The 16,829-nt window shown below is 50.3% G+C and overlaps 1 protein-coding gene and 1 pseudogene across 2 annotated transcripts; one reads left to right on the top strand and one right to left on the bottom strand.

The window, feature by feature from the left end:
• Nucleotides 1-2,768: 2,768 nt before the first annotated feature.
• Nucleotides 2,769-10,110, top strand: LOC127335474 (uncharacterized). Of its 2 annotated transcripts, none has more exons than XM_051362125.2 (5): nt 2,769-3,204; nt 3,955-4,110; nt 5,200-5,372; nt 7,778-7,893; nt 9,750-10,110. In XM_051362125.2, exons 3-5 carry the CDS (start codon nt 5,274-5,276, stop codon nt 9,964-9,966), a joined length of 432 nt encoding a protein of 143 aa, XP_051218085.1. In that variant the 5' UTR covers nt 2,769-3,204; nt 3,955-4,110; nt 5,200-5,273; the 3' UTR covers nt 9,967-10,110. The 2 variants fall into 2 exon arrangements, with proteins under 2 accessions (XP_051218085.1, XP_071682699.1); XM_071826598.1 differs by having other exon boundaries at nt 7,760-7,893.
• On the bottom strand, nt 10,071-16,786 carry LOC139835771 (E3 ubiquitin-protein ligase WAV3-like; annotated as a pseudogene).
• Nucleotides 16,787-16,829: the final 43 nt, after the last annotated feature.

Genomic DNA, 16,829 nt, shown 5'->3' with positions numbered 1-16,829 from the left:
CATATGCTTTATTACTACCGTTGACAAAATTGTTTCATGTTTTCAAAATCAAAGCTCTAGCACAAATATAGCAATCGATGCTTTTCCTCTATGGAGGACCATTCTTTTACTTTCAATGTTGAGTCAGTTCACCTATTTCTCTCCACCTCAAGAAGCAAACACTTGTGTGAACTGTGCATTGATTCCTACATACTTGCTTATTGCACTTGTTATACTACTCTATGTTGACAATATCCATGAGATATACATGTTACAAGTTGAAAGCAACCGCTGAAACTTAATCTTCTTTTGTGTTGCTTCAATGCTTTTACTTTGAATTATTGCTTTATGAGTTAACTCTTATGCAAGACTTAATTGATGCTTGTCTTGAAGTGCTATTCATGAAAAGTCTTTGCTATATGATTCACTTGTTTACTCATGTCATATACATTGTTTTGATCGCTGCATTCACTACATATGCTTTACAAATAGTATGATCAAGATTATGATGGCATGTCACTCCGAGAAATTATCTCGTGTTATCGTTTTACTCGCTCGGACGAGCAGAACTAAGCTTGGGGATGCTGATACGTCTCCGACGTATCGATAATTTCTTATGTTCCATGCCACATTATTGATGTTATCTACATGTTTTATGCACACTTTATGTCATATTCGTGCATTTTCCTGAACTAACCTATTAACAAGATGCCGAAGTGCCGATTGCTTTTCTCATTGCTTTTGGTTTCGTAAATCCTAGTAAGGAAATATTCTCGGAATTGGATGAAATCAACGCCCAGGGCCTATTTTGCCACGAAGCTTCCGTAAGTCCGAAGACGAACGAAGTGGGGCCACAGTGGTGCCCAAACCCTAGGGCGGCGCGGCCCCCTTGGCCGCGCCGGCCTATGGTGTGGGCCCCTGTGCCCCTCCCCGACTTGCCCTTCCGCCTACTTAAAGCCTCCGTGACGAAACCCCCGCATCGAGAGCCACGATACGGAAAACCTTCCAGAGACACCTCTAGCGAACAGGGGACCCCGGTCCAATTCTCTTTATCAAATTCAATCTACCGCAATACTGTTTTATCGTTTTCGCAAACAATCATCTTCCACACAATACGGTTAATCCTTTGTTACAAGAAGCCGGTGAGATTGACAACCTCACTGCTTCGTTGGGACAAAGTACTTTGGTTGTGTTATGCGGGTTCCACGTTGGCGCCGAATCCCGGTGTTGCGCCGCACTACATCCCGCCGCCATCAACCTTCAACGTGCTTCTTGGCTCCTCCTGGTTCGATAAACCTTGGTTTCTTTCTGAGGGAAAACTTGCTGCTGTGCGCATCATACCTTCCTCTTGGGGTTCCCAACGAACGTGTGAGTTACACGACATCATCGCTCTGAGCCTCGATTGAGCATCGTCGCACGATCCGAGCAATTGCTCGAAGGAGATCTCCAAAGCAGCAAAGACATCGACGGCAAGGTAAGGCTGCATCGGGGATCTTCCTCCCTCTTTGTAAGGGAGTTTTTGCCTACTCTATGTAGCGTGTAGTGCAGATTGCAGAAGAATGGCATGTCCTGCAATCGTATGACGTGGTAGCATAAGCATATTGATTACTGATATTAATTAGTGATGCCTGCAGATGCAAAAACAATCGGCAGGCTCTGTATACAGACCAGTCCGTGATTCGAGGGAAAGGTGTAGCTTCTTTGGGGGAAATCGAACGAACCTGCGCTCATTCAAGAACCACCAACCACCTTTGAATCTTCAATTAGATAGGCCGATCATAGGATTGGACCTCGTCGTCCTTGACAGGAGAGAGGAGCAGAGCGGGATGAGCGGTGCGGGGGGGGGGGGGGGGGAGCGGACCGGAAGTAGACTGGACCGCCCTCGAATCTTCAATTTATGCCGCCGCTCATCGGATTTGATATCGACCTGAGAAAGAGCGGCGGTCGGCGGAGAGATGAGCGAGGAACGGAATTGTGTTGTTCGGCAAGAGAGAGAAGGAGATGGACGACCAGATGCGGTGCGGTGGAAGATGGTTTGACCGGACCAGGTGTTAGTTGGACTAACATCACTATCCACGTGGACAGAAACCACTATCAAAACAGCCATTACCGGTAATTTGCATGGTATTCCATACTCAGGGGGTAATTTGCATGGTATTCCATACTTAGGGGGGGTCATATGTACCAGTTAATAGTTAGGGGAGAAAACAATCGGCAGGCTCTGTATACAGACCAGTCCGTGATTCGAGGGAAAGGTGTAGCTTCTTTGGGGGAAATCGAACGAACCTGCGCTCATTCAAGAACCACCAACCACCTTTGAATCTTCAATTAGATAGGCCGATCATAGGATTGGACCTCGTCGTCCTTGACAGGAGAGAGGAGCAGAGCGGGATGAGCGGTGTGGGTGGGGGAGCGGACCGGAAGTAGACTGGACCGCCCTCGAATCTTCAATTTATGCCGCCGCTCATCGGATTTGATATCGACCTGAGAAAGAGCGGCGGTCGGCGGAGAGATGAGCGAGGAACGGAATTGTGTTGTTCGGCAAGAGAGAGAAGGAGATGGACGACCAGATGCGGTGCGGTGGAAGATGGTTTGACCGGACCAGGTGTTAGTTGGACTAACATCACTATCCACGTGGACAGAAACCACTATCAAAACAGCCATTACCGGTAATTTGCATGGTATTCCATACTCAGGGGGTAATTTGCATGGTATTCCATACTTAGGGGGGGTCATATGTACCAGTTAATAGTTAGGGGAGTTCTTTGTCCCAAACCCAATACATAGGGAGTTATATGGACTTCTTTCCCACCAGCGCCGCCGTCCCGGAGCCAGACCATCACGCCGTCCTGCGGACCGGGTGGAGAGGCCACGAGAGCATCCGCCCCGGCCGGCGGCCGTGCTCGTGCCTTTTGAAAGGCCGAGCCACGGCGTGCGGGCCAAAAGCAGGGGAGGCAGAGGAGCTCCACGCGCGGTCCTGGTCGCCGGCGTGGACGACCAAGGCGGGGCGACGGCGAAGCTCAGCGACCGCCGCGGACTGCGGTGGCGGCGCCGGCGGGGAAGCTCGCCCAGGTGCAGAATGGCGGCGGGGAGGCGCGGAGGACGAGCTGCTGGTCGATCCCCTCCCCGAGGTGCTGCCTCCGGCGTCGTCTTCACCGCCCACGATCCCGAGCTGCTGCCAACGACCATAAATACGAGCAGCTGCTGCTGCCGGCCGTCGAGGATGTGAGCACCACATCTCCCTCTCTGTTTTACATCTAGACTGCAAGATCGGGGCAGCAATTTCATGTCTTTCTTCCTGGAAAATGACAGCTTGATTTCCATCTGTATCTTCTTGGCGTGTCAATTCTGTTGTACTGTTAGAAGATAGCTGCTTACAGGTAGATATGGCAGGAAATGCACATTGGCAAGGTGAAAAGTTCCTGCCGTTTTCTCTGAATGTAGCAGTTCGAACTCAGTTTCTAATCTGGTGGATATGCTAGTTTAGCACATGTTGCATGCACACAGCGGTTAGGAGATAAAGTTGCCTCGCATTTACTGTAAAACTAAATTATAATTGTTCGGCTGCTTGTGTTCCTACTGAATTGGCACCTTGTAGGTTCTTACCTGATGGTGTCTCAAAGCTAAATTTGTAGCAATTAGGATTCAGTTTTCAATCTCGTGGGTGCTAGTCAAATGCTAGTTTATCTGTTGTCTTACTATGTAGAATCTTATATGTCGGCACCTCCAAACTGAATATAATTTAGATGTTTTCTCTGAGTGTTTTGGTGATAAAAACAAGAACCTTTTCTCCCTGGTAGTATCTGCAAGTACATACGGGAGTATTAAAATGCATGTCTCCATGGATTAACACTGGCAGCCTAATTGCAGATGTTCCATTTTTTCTTATGAAGAAAAAGGTTGTTCGATTTATTTATTTGGCTGCAGCTATTCTTGTTAGGTTGGCCTAATGGCCGGCCTCTATTGTTGGTGTAGGAGAACTGAATGGCGGCGGGAGGCGCGGAGGACGAGCTGGTACGTGGTCGCCTGCCCGAGTTGCTGCCTCCGGCTCCGTCTTCTGCGCCCACGCCCCGAGCTGCTGCCAACGGCCATAAATACGATTAGCTGCTGCTGATTCCGGCCGTCGACGATGTGAGTACCACCTGTCCCTCTGGTTTACATCTAGACTGCAAGATCGGAGCAGCTATTTCATGTCTTCCCCCCTGGAAAATGGCAGCTTGATTTCCGTCTGTATCTTCATGGCGTGTCAATTCTGTTGTTCTGTTAGAAGATAGCTGCTTACATGTAGATGACAGTAAATGCAGAACATAATGCACATTGGCAAGGTGAAAAGTTCCTGCCGTTTTCTCTGAATGTAGCAGTTAGAACCCAGTTTCCAATCTGGTGGGTATGCTAGTTTAGCACATGTTGCATGTAGACAGCAGTTAGGAGGTAACGTTGCCTCTAAAATTAAATTATACTTGTTAGGCTGCTTGTGTTCTTACTGAATTGGCACCTTGTAGGTTCTTACCTCTGATGGTGTCTCAAAGCTGAATGTGTAGCAATTAGGATTCAGTTTTCAGTCTAGTGGCTCGTAGTCAAATGCTAGTTTATCTGCTGTCCTACTACATGTAGAATCTTATATGTCGGCGCCTCCAAACTGAATATAATTTAGATGTTTTTTTTCTGACTATTTTGGTGATAAAAACAAGAAACTTTTCTCCCTGGTAGTATCTGCAAGTATATACTGGAGTTTTAAAATGCACATGTCCATGGATTAACACTTTGGCAGCCTAATTGCAGATGTTGCGTTTTTTGCTTATAAAGAAAAAAGGTTGTTCGATTTATATGTTTGGCTGCAACTATTCTTGTTAGGATGGCCTAATGGTCGACCTCTATTGTTTGTGTAGGAGAACGGAATGTAGCAGTTAGGACATGATTTCCAATCTAGTGGGTAGCATTGAAATTCTTGTTTAGCTGGCCTTTTAATATGCAGGGTCTTAACTGTTAGTGTATCTAAACTGAATATAGCAGCCTGTTTGGGTTCAGTGAAATCCTACAATGAAGTAGATGATTGATATCCTCCTGTTTCTTTCTTTTTGCAGTGCACTTTGTTAGTGTTTGTTATGAAAAGGCTGGGGAGAGGCATTGCACACTATTGCGTTTGTCCAAACTCTTTTGTTTGCCGCTGAATGCTATGCTAATTCTCTTGTATTTTCTTCTGTGCGTTTTGTATTTCAGGCACAAAAGATCAAGGCTAAGAATCAGCTAGATTCTTACTTTCTGTAGCCCGCCTAGTCTGCTGGAGGGGGAGGATGACACGGCCTGGCCTCTCCTCGCCTCCGGCCGTTCCGGCTCCAGCGGTGCTGCAGCTGCTGTGGGGTGGCTCCGGCTTTTCTTGTAAAGTTCAGCAGGTAAGTAAGTAGGTTTTTAAGTATCTCTTGTTTTTCTTGAGGCTCCTGTATGTAAAGTCATTGATGTCAGTTAATGTAGTAGATGGAAGGTATTTGTGGCGACAACATGCTGTCTTTGGTAGTCTGTATTTCGTTCGGTCGCCCGGAAATTAAGCGTGTTACCTATTTTGATTAACCTGTGTTGTTACTTTACTAGCTAGTGCGTCTGTTCGCCTTTTATTTTTTTTATTAAGACGAGAGGGAAGGAGGCTGCACAGTGCTGGATATTCGAATCAGCTTAATCTTTTTGTTGCGCAATACATATATGTTTATCATCCAAACCTCCAGTTTTTCGTTTACATCATTTTCCAAGCAGCATCATGGTCGTTGCGTGTGTATTCAAGTGAGTTTTATTTAAGTTGGAGGTTTCATTTCCTCATAGGAATTGTTGCTTGGATTTGGTAATAGCACTGACACGTGCTGTTGTAACCGTCTTGTGTTGTCTAGGACATGTCGATCTCTCTTTTGGTTCAAGTAGTTTATACATATTGGAATGCAAGTTTTGGTTCAAGTATTTTTGCTTGCTGGATCATGGGTACACAAGAATGAAGAATACAAGTGTTTTTATTTGGCTGCAGCCATTCTTGTTAGGATGGCCTAATGGTCAACCTCTATTTTCGGTGTAGGAGAACTGAGTGTAGCAGTTAGGGCATCTCCAACCGGGCGACCCATCCCGCGCCCGCGCGTCCGGATGGGTCGAAACGGACAAAAACCCGGCCCAACGCGGGGACGCACCGCAAAAGCGGACGGCCGCGGCGTCCGGAACGACGCAAACCCGGCCCAAATCTGGGCTAGGTTTGCGTGGCCGCGGATGGCACGCGCCGTCCGCTCGCGTCCGCGCGCTGGTCGCCTCGTCTCCCTTGGGCCCACCCGTCGGTGACCAGGGAGTCTATTAAATGGGGACTGGAGGGGATCTGGCCCTCCACTCCAATCCCCACTCCACTCCCCGAGCAAAACCGCCGCCATGGCCCCGAAGCGACGGTTCGCTCCCGGAGCCAATGACGACGAGGCCAGCAGCAGCCGAAGGCCGGCCGCCGGCGCCGCGGGTCGGAGGGAACCGCGGCGGCCTCCACATCGGAGAGGCCGCCCGCGGCGGTGCGGCATTGCCGCAACCGCCGCCTCTCCTCATCGAGCCCAAGCCGGAGTCCTCGGAGGAGGACCCGGACCTCCGCGCCGCCCCGATCATCTCGGCGGTGAGGAGGAGGCGAAATGGCCGCAACTCCATGCGGCCATTCGCACCTCCGAAATGGAGGAGGCGGCGCGGCGGGAGGTGGAGGACGCGGAGGGCTGGGAGCTCTACGCCTGTGCCCTCCAGCGCGACGGGAGGAGGAGGAGGAGGCGGCGCGGCGGGAGGAGGCCGTGCGCCGCGCCGACGAGCAGCAGCGCCGCCAGAGGACAAAGTGCCGCCGCCGGAGGAGGCGGCGCCAGAGGCCGTGCGCCGCCGCCGGCAGAGAGGCGCAGCGCCTCCGGGCGGCGCGGGTGGCTCCGGACCCCCACTCGCCGTGGGAGGAGGCCCCGTGGTCTCCCTGGCCGGAGTCCCCGGCGCGGTCGAGCCACAACAAAGGCTCGCCGCCGGGGTCGTCGCCGACGACGCCCACAGGGGCTAGGCGGCGCACCGGCGGCCACCGCGCCGCCGACCAAACCCTAGAGGGTTTTTTATTTTCTGTTTAAATTTTAGTTTAAATTTAAAAGCCCATATAGGGGCTTCTTTTGTTAGTTTTATTTGCCCAAAATAGGGCTATGTACTAAATTTGCCCAAAATAGGGCATATGTTCAATGAAATTTCGTTTAAATTTGCCTCTTTTTTGTTTTCGTTTTTCTCCGGTTTATGCGATGCGTCCGCGCGTTGGGCGCAGCGCGCGACCCAAACGGACACGCGGACGCGGGGCGCTGTCCGCGTGTCCGGGCGGCGACCCAAACGGCCCAAAACGGACGGCCCAGCGCGTCCGTTTGGGTCGCGCGGTTGGAGATGCCCTTAGGACACAATTTCCAATCTAGTGGGTATCATTGAAATTTTAGTTTAGCTGGCCTTTTACTACGCAGGGTCTTAACTGTTTGTGTATGTAAACTGAATATAGCAGCTTGTTTGGGTTTAGTGAAATTCTACAATGAAGTAGATGATTGATATCCTCCTGTTTCTTTCTTCTTGCATTGCACTCTGTTAGTGTTGTTATTAGGACTGGAGAGGCGCATTGCACACTATTGCTATTTGTCCAAACTCTTTTTGTTTCTGCATTCCTTGCTGCTGCTGAATGCTATGTTAATTCTCTTGTATTTTATTTTTGTGTTTTGTATTTCGAGCACAAAAGATCAAGACTAAGAATTAGCAAGATTCTTACTTTTTGTAGCTGCCTGGTCTGCTGCAGGGGAGGATACACGGCCTGGCCTCTCCTCGCCTCCGGCCGTTCCGGTTCCAGCGGTGCTGCAACTGCTGTGGGGCGGGTCCAGCAATTCTTTTAATGATCATATGGGTTGACGGCAGGTAAGTAAGTAGTTAAGAAAATATCCCTGGTGTTTCTTGAGGCTCGTGTACGTCGAGTCATTGATGGCAGGTAATGTAGTAGGTGTAAGGTATTTCTGGTGACAACATGCTGTCTTTTGTAGTCGGTGTTTCGTACGGTTGGCCGGAATTAAGTGTGTTCACTGTTTTGATTATTCTGCAGTGTTACTTTACTAGCTAATTCATCCGTTCGCCTTGTTATTTTGTATTAAGGCGAAAGGGAGGGGGGCCTGCTTCTTCATGTGATATACGAGCGTCGAATGAGTTTTATCCAAGTTGTGGGTTTCATTTCCTCACTACTGGGCAGTATCATGGTTGTTATTTGTCAGTGTTATGCGTTTTGCAAGTGGGCAGACTTGGTTCAGTGCCATTTGCTGCAAATGGGGCTGATCGCTGTTTGTTCTATCTGCTCTGCGCCATTTTCAAAAGATACCGTCTTATTGTATTTATAGGACTAACTCCGTCCCAAAATAAGTGATTCGATTATGTCTAGATACGAATGCATCTAGACACATTTTAGTTGTAGATAAATCCTCATTTGCTATCAATCTGATAAAAATAGGTGTTGTTTGGATTGGGTAATGACACTGACAGGAGATGTTGTAACCATCTTGTGCTGTGTAGGACTTGTCGATCTCTGTTTTGGTTCAAGTAGTACATACATATTGGAATGCAAGTTTTTGATCAAGTATTTTTTGCTTGCTGGATCATAAGTAAAGAATGAAGAATACATGTGTGTTTATTATCCAATGAACACACTTGCACTCTTTCCCAGCCAGCTTAGAAGAGCAATATATGCTCCTGTTGGGTATTTAAAGAACACTGCTGTTTGGTTTGGTTAAAATGGCTTTGATTCAAGTTACACAAGTCATTTTCTCACTTTGCTTCTATCAATCTGATAACAATCGTTGTTGATAGTTTGAGTTATTTGTAAATGTCAGTGTTTGCTTTGGTGACCTGACCATGATTTGCTCTTGTTTGAGAATAACGGGAGGACTAAACAACAACAGCGGTGGCATTCGTCTTCGACTCAATGTGTGTTTAGGGAAGTTTCTGGTTCCTCCCTGTGATTTCTTTGTGTAGTTGATCATGTAGTATCTCTACATGGTAATTGCTGGCCTGGAGTTCTCCAAACAGTATCATGGTTGTTATTGGTGTATCCAAGTTGTAGATTTTTCCTCACTTTGCTATTGGTCAGTATCATGGTTGTTATTTGTCAGTGTTATCCGTGTTGCAAGTGGGCAGACTTGGTTCACTGCCATTTGTTGCAAATGGGGCTGATCGTTGTTTGTTCTATCTGCTCTGCGCCAGTTTCAAAATATGTCGTGCTATTGAATTTCTAGTACTCCTCATGCCATAATAAGTGACTCGGTTTTGCCTATATACGAATGCATCTAGACGCAATTTAGTTGTAGATACATCCGTAACTAGAAAAGCTGAGGCACTTATTTTGGGATGGTGGGAGTATGATGCTTAGGACTGGCTGGTCTGTGTTTTGGTTCTAGCATTTACATGCATATATATATTGTTTCCTCTCTGATCGTCTAGTGGTATCTGTACAGCCCGTTGCTGGCCTGAAGTTCTCCATTGTTGTGTCCACATCATTTCTTCCGTCTAGTATATCAAGGCCGTTACGGTGCATTCATGTTAGGAGTTTTATCCAAGTTGGGAGGTTTGATCTCCGTGTTGCTGTTTAAAAGAAATGGCCAGCCTGTAGGAGAAGAACGTACTGCTGCCAATTTGTTTGTTTCACCGTATAAATACTTTTTCAGTAGTACTGGCTTTGCTGCAGATGGACGGACAGACATGGTTGATTCGTTGCCGTTTGTGATGTGCAGGTTGTTCTACCTGGAGGAGTTGTGTTGTGTCCGCAGCTGGGGAAGGGAGGGTTCTGTCCCGAGGAGGAGGAGGTCACTGGCCGGCTGCTTTCTTTGGTATGTCCGTGGCGACCTTTGCATGGCCCAGCGGTGCTGCTACGGTGGTGGTGGCGGCTGCCTGTGTGTTATACATACTGTTTGGGATGTACGGATTGTTGTAGTGTTTGAGTGGTCCTAAGATTGGAACGGCCACATCTTGTTGTAATTATAACTGCACGTTGTGCGTTTTTTTGTTGATATGGCTTGTATCGGTCAGTAGTGCTGAGCAAGACATGTGATTTATCAGTTATTTTGTTGTTTGACCTGAAATGTATGTTAGAAATTAGTGCGGGTCATGACAAGTTTTTTCTTGAACTTGCTGATCAATGTAAGATTGGAACTTGCTGATCAAGATGGTAGGTTGGCGAGAGAAAAAGAAGGTTCAATCGATACATGCATATTATGTATTTTGAGTCGGTTTTATCTCGATACGAGAGCCATTATAGTTGTAGATACATCTATATTATGTACTACTCTGTTCATATAATGATGTAATTTTTTAAAACTAAATTTGGATGTATCTAGTTGCTATTTAGTGTATAGATACATTTGAATTTTGACAAATCTTCAACATCTTTTTAAACGGAAGGAGCATAAAAAGTTGAGTCGGAGAACGGAGGGAGTATGATTCGTCTGTGTTTGGTTCAAGCATTTAGCGTACTCCATATATTGGTTCCTCTCTGGATTGATTTCCACGGTGTAGGTTGAGGTTGAGGCATTCCAAACCGACCGATCGAAGTCGCTGGAGCCAGGCTGGCAGCAGGCGCTTGATTTTCGGTGCTGATCCGAACCAAGACGATGCGAGTTGTGGATTTTCGGCGAGAAATACCTTTTTTACGGGAGCATTTACGATCCGAAATTGTATATTGAACCTCCTCTTGATGGTGGAGATAAATTGTATACGGCGATGACTAGACAATACACTCTGAGACGCGATTCATTTAGTTAATTCGGGATTCCATGTTCCGAGAGCATTTCTGAGGTTATTTTTGGTTTACAAGGTAGAGACTTTTTAATTTATAAATATCTAAACACTAATTAATTTTCATGATTATTTTCCTACCAACTTGGCTGTTGAATGCGGAAGGAGAACAACGGCCCACATGTACTCCTATAATCCTGTCCAATTTGTTTTTTTTTTGAATACCCAGATTTTCCCCTATCAACTGGCAGGTGATTGGGCACGAAAACGAACTTCCGGGGAAATTAATGAACCTACAAATATCGGGTATATTGTTAATGCCTAAATGCATATGTTTGTAAAAATACAAGCTTGCTACTACTCCATGCTTAAAGATTTGTTTCCTTCCCATTGTGTGAACTGCTGCAAGCGTGATCGGCGGACTATGCTTTGTGTAAGTATGGTTCAACATGCACATGAGATAGCTAAACAAAAAATAAATAAATAAAAACAAAATACAAATGAACAAACTTGCTTAAAACGGAGTATCTAGTCACACGACCATGACTCTTCACGCCCCCGCCCTTGCAACCCGTTGGCGCGTTCAGCTGCTCAAGGGCATCAGTTTTGTTGCTCGTTGCCTCGTCGCCGAAGTCCACCTCGTCACACCGACACATTGTCTGCTTATATGGTGGGCCCACATATCAATGTGTGATTGATCCACTTTACTTGTGACTTGTCCCACACGATCGATTCTAAGAGCATCTCCAGCCGCGACCCCCAAAGCGTCCCCAAACGGCGCCGGATCGAGCGTTTGGGGGACGTATTTTGTTCGTGTCGCGTTTGGGGGACGTCGCTCCCAGCTGCGTCCCCCAAACGGCGCGGATCGGCGTTTGGGGGCGTCGCTCCCCAGTCGTGTCCCCCAAACGCCGCCCCAATGGCCTTTTTTTTTTAAAGGTTTGCGGTTAGAAGTTGGACGCATGATATTGGTTCTTGGTGATATAAGTATGTGTTGAAAAGTCTCAAGTACCAAGTTGTACCGGCTAGGTAGCTTGTGGGAATCTAAAGTACACTACTTTGTCCGATTAATATTACTTGTCGCTAATATGGATGTATCTCGTTAGAACCAAAATCTGTTTAGATATATCATCTATATTAGAGTTTGTTAATATAGATCGGAGAGAGCAGTATTAATTTACAACAAGCAAATTAAGCAAGAAACACCGTGTGAAATTTTGTAGTCTAGAAGAGAGCTTTCCGTAATCCCCTTTCAAATTGTATTTCTAGCTGGGAGTAGCGTTGCTTGCCTCGGTCAAGTTGTTTGTGCTACTAGAACAGTGGTCATAACAACAACTCTAGCCATTGAGTTGGCACAATGTTTTTTTTGTTTTGTTTTTGTTCCTGATAATAATAAAAAAATCTGTGGAGGCGAAACTTGTTGGATACCACGCAACAACTAACTGTATCGATCCATGGAGCTTTGTGCGAATCAGGCTGAGCATTGAAAGGAAATCCATCCATCCATGGCGCGCGCGCGAATTAGCAGCACGTACGCGAGACAGGCTGGCAGTGGGACCCGGGAAAATGGGAGAGAAAAAGGGCGTCGTCAGGTGAGAAAGGGCGTCGGCCGGCGTCGCGTACGGCAGCGTTGCAGCGACCTGCTGCGACACCTGGTTTGTCCCTGCCATCGACGTCGTCACACCTCCAGAGTCGAATCCAATCACCGAAGGCAGCTGCAGCTGCGATGAACTGCCCCGCTGCTGCATGTGCGCGCTCATGCCGGCGAGCATGTACGCTCGACCCGAGCGCGCGTAGCTCTGCCGGCTCGACACGCGCCTGCGCATGTCCCGCAGCTCCATCTCCAGCGCGGCAATCATAGCGTCGCCGCCTCGTGCCGTATCCGACTGCGCTACCGCTCGCCGGCGGTTCTCGAGTATCTCCACCGCCTCCTGGTGCGCGCCCCGCTCTGCTGCCGCCCTCGCCGCCGCTATGTCATCGGTGGCCTCGACCCGGACGTGCTCCCGATCCACCTCCATCGACCGTGCCACGTCGCCGCGTGCTCCGGCCTCGCCACCACCGTGTCCTCGGCCGTCACGTTGATGTCCCCGCCGGCGGCCGCGTCTCGGTAGGCGCAGTAACTTTGAGAAGAGTTGTGGCATCACCGTCCGTTTCTTCGGCTCTCGGTATGACCAAGAACAGCAAGAAACGCCTCTCCTCGTCGGCGTAAAGTTCGCCCGCTACAATCGAGGCGGCGCGGCCATCCTCGTCGACGCGGCTCTCGTAAAGCCCGGACTTAATCGAACAGACCCGAACGCCGGGATGCACGCACGCGACCTCGAGTCGGGCCTCCCGAACCACGATCGACGAAGCCCGCCGACGCACCGCGCGAACGCGTCTGGATCACCGCCTCGTTCTCGATAAACGAGAACGTGCCGCCCGACGCCTCGGCGACGACGTGCATCGCGGCGGCGTCGTGGTCGCTGCCGAAACCGAACGTGTGGATGGGCGCAGTGCGATCACCGGCAGCGGTGTCCGTGCGCGCAAAGTATGGCGGGATGAGCGCTGCGTACTTGGGCGGTCCCCTGCCGAACGCCTGCCTCATCGGGGTGTAGTTGTCCTGACCATCGGAGAGGAGCACGACGGCCGAGACGCCGTCGTTTCTGCATCGGCGCTCGTCGAGCACCCCGGCGGCCGTGCGGAGCCCTCGGCGATGTTGGTGCCGGGCGCGCCGTGAGGGACTCCACGGCGCGCGCACGAGCGCCTTCCCGGCGTCAGACATGCGCGCGAGCCTGGTCACGCGGCGTGCCCTGGAGGAGAAGGACACGATGCGCAGGCGGTCGTCGGGGCCGAGGATGTCGATGACGAACAGCATCGCCGCTTCAGCAGCGCCGGCTTCCTCCCGTGCATGCCGCCGCCGACGTCCGACACGCCACGAGGTCGAGCGGCGCGCGTGGCGCCGAGCGTCGCCGCCGCCGCGTCGGCGCCGGGAGCCTTGAGGTGCACGAGCACGGCGAAGTTGTGGCGAGACGAGTCTCTGGCGACGGCCGGGTAGTCGGTGTGCGTCTTGACAACCACTGCCCCGTTGTGCGACGTGCCTGATGGCCGCCGGTCATCGGCCCGACGCCGCAGCGGCCGGCCCCACCTGCTCGTCGTCGTCGAAGACGACCGGATCTGCTGGCTGGATGGGTAGTCGCCGATGCCGCTGCGGCCGTGCACGACATCCACGGGTGGCATTGGGTCCGCCGGTCGCACGAATGGCAGCTCGCGCCGGTGCGCGTTGCGAGCAGCGTAGCTGGTGGCCGTGCGCGACGCCGGCGGAGATGCGGTGGAAGTGGAACGTGTGGGAGCACTCGGCCGTGAAGATGGCCTGCCCCGCCGGCGCCCGATGCCGCCGAGGCGAGATAGCGCAAGGATTCTTCCGCGTAAAGCAAATCTGGCTGAGAAAACAGTGGGCAACCGTACCAGGATCAATCCATGTCGAATGAGCACACTGTGTGCAGACACAAATTTGACAAAAGAAGTGCGAAATTAGACGGAGGATTCAGTCACCTGGTCAAGGCCCTCCATCCCTGACTGGAAGCTACCAAGCCAATTAACAAAATGAAAACCCGACAAAACCTAAGCCGGATGCTTCATCCGAAAGGGAAGAACAACACGAGATGGATATATTATTATATTGTAAGTAATGGTCGCCACGAAAGCTGACCCCGACAGCTCGAATCAAGTGCTGCTTAAACAATATTAACTGAATTTCGTGGAACCGTAGTCTGGCTTCTTTCATTTCTCCGTTGCATTTTCTTCCTCGGATTAAGTCATTTTTCGGCCAACGCGTACACCGACACTTGTCATGGGCTCTCCGTCCCAACGGAAGGCAATTGACTTCGTTCAGGAATGGAGAACGGCGGGGATGGACGATCAAGGAAATCATTTTTGTCCACGTGACTTGACTTTGAATGACTTGTCAGGTAGCTAACAATAGTTCCAAAAAAAAAAACAGAAGATTATTGAGCAGAGATGATGAAATATGAACCTGGTTCAATTTACAGAGAACAATCCAACGTGTTCCCATACTTGGAATTGTAATTAGCGAGAGGAATATGTGTCTCAATAGAGCATGTGTAACATGTGTGGTCGAAGGACTTACTCATTGTGGGAGTAACATAAAATGTAACATCACATATGACGTTTTAGTAACATGACATGACAATAAATCTATACCTATACCTAATAATAAAGGGAGAAGCGTTTCCGTGGTTTGGTCCGTATGTTTCGATCGTCACTTTGTTGTTTCATCCGTCATTGTTACATCGTGTGTTGTTTCTTTTCCTCTAAACTCTTTGATTCTATCGTGCACGGTTTGGAAACCGATGGTCTTTCCATCGTGTACTGTCAGGAAACCGGCAGGTGCAGGCCCGTAGAAGCCTACCTCTGCTTCTCCTAACCCTTCCTTTTCTTCCTGGACCTATAAAAAACGCCTTGCAGGGGACGCCGGACGCAGGACACCCCGCCACGATTCACGTAGCTTGCCTCGATCATCGATTCGTTTGGGGCTCGGCGGGTCGCCCCGTGTATATTGGTGAGGAACTCAGGCGGCTATTGCGAGAGTAAAGGAGATATATTGCCACTCAATCAATCCGGCAAGAAACGTGACGCTATGATGCAAGAGATATTGACTACAAATCAATCACTCCGGCGACTAACGATAAGCGTGATGGCGGCGTACCATCCTACCAGTACGTGCGGTCTTCTTTGATTGGCTAGAGGCTGGAGACGAGAGGGTGGCGCGTGCACGGTGTGGTCTGCCGCTTGTGCGTGCCATGCGCTGCAGACGCGTTGTGGTCGATGGCGCAAAGGCAGCTCGAAGTACCGATGCCCTCACCTCTTTTGGTAATTATTCGAAACGCGCAGAATCTGAGTCCGATTGAATTTTCATCTCGCCGTCGCTTTGGATCATGTGGATGTTCGTGGTGCGGCGCGACAGCCTTCATCTCCTCCGCGGGGACGTGCGGGATCGAGGGTCATGTGTTGCTCGTGGCCACGTGGGTCGCTTCTATTCTCCGGGGCCGTGGACGTGATGAACAACAGGTTGTGGACGATGGCACAGTGGTTGGTTGTGGACATGCCCAGGTCGAAGATATAGGAGGTCGTCGCATCGTTTGCTCACTTAGCATGCGCCCCCGAACTCGAAGATAGGCCCCGCGTTCTCGCATGCTTCAGCAGCGCCAGCTTCCTCCCGTGCATGCTGCTGCTGACGTCCAGCACAGTCACGAGGTCGAGCGGCGCGCGTGGCGCCGAAGCGTCGCCTGCCGCGTCGGCGCCGGGAGCCTTGAGGTGCACGAGCACGGCGAAGTTGTGGCGAGACGAGTCTCTGGCGACGGCCGGGTAGTCGGTGTGCGTCTTGACAACCATCGCCGTTGTGCGACGTGCACGATGGCCGCGGTCATCGGCCCGACGCCGCGGCCGGCCCCTTTGCTCGTCGTCGTCGAAGACGACCGGATCTGCTGGCTGGATGGGTAGTCGCCGATGCCGCCGCAGCCGTCGCACGACATCCACGGGTGGCATTGGGTCCGCCGTCGCACGAATGGCGGCTCGCGCCACATGCGCGTTACGAAGCGAGCAGAGGTAGTGGCCGTGCGCGACGCCGGCGGAGATGCGATGGAAGTGGAACGTGTGGGAGCACTCGGCCGTGAAGATGGCCTGCCCCCGCCGGCGCCGATGCCGCCGAGGCAGATAGCGCAAGGATTCTTCTCGCGTAAAGCAAATCTGGCTGAGAAAACAGTGGGCAACCGTACCAGGATCAATCCATGTCGAATGAGCACACTGTGTGCAGACACAAATTTGACAAAAGAATTGCGAAATTAGACGGAGGATTCAGTCACCTGGTCAAGGCCCTCCATCCCTGACTGGAAGCTACCAAGCCAATTAACAAAATGAAAACCTGTGACAAAACCTAAGCCGGACGAAAACCTGTTTTTACACGCGCCGGTAGGTGCCGGCGTCTCGCCAACCGTCCGCATGCTTTTAGATTGGTGCTACCAATCCCGGGTCTGACTGCCATTCCCCGTCCTTCCCGTATTCCCCTCTGAACTGGTCGGTATTGT

The sequence above is a fragment of the Lolium perenne genome, chromosome 2 (genome assembly GCF_019359855.2).
Source record: "Lolium perenne isolate Kyuss_39 chromosome 2, Kyuss_2.0, whole genome shotgun sequence".
NCBI lineage: Eukaryota > Viridiplantae > Streptophyta > Magnoliopsida > Poales > Poaceae > Lolium > Lolium perenne.
The sequence above is the reverse complement of the archived record's forward strand: the minus strand, read 5'-3'. Positions and strand labels throughout refer to the sequence as shown.

What these genes read in the sequence shown, in the direction of transcription:
- LOC127335474 (XM_071826598.1), top strand. Translation starts at nt 5,274, where the DNA reads ATGACACGGCCTGGCCTCTCCTCGCCTCCGGCCGTTCCGGCTCCAGCG. An exon ending in TTTCTTGTAAAGTTCAGCAG is followed by an intron (nt 5,373 to 7,759) that starts GTAAGTAAGTAG and finishes TACTTTTTGTAG; the next exon opens with CTGCCTGGTCTGCTGCAGGG. An exon ending in ATCATATGGGTTGACGGCAG is followed by an intron (nt 7,894 to 9,749) that starts GTAAGTAAGTAG and finishes TGTGATGTGCAG; the next exon opens with GTTGTTCTACCTGGAGGAGT.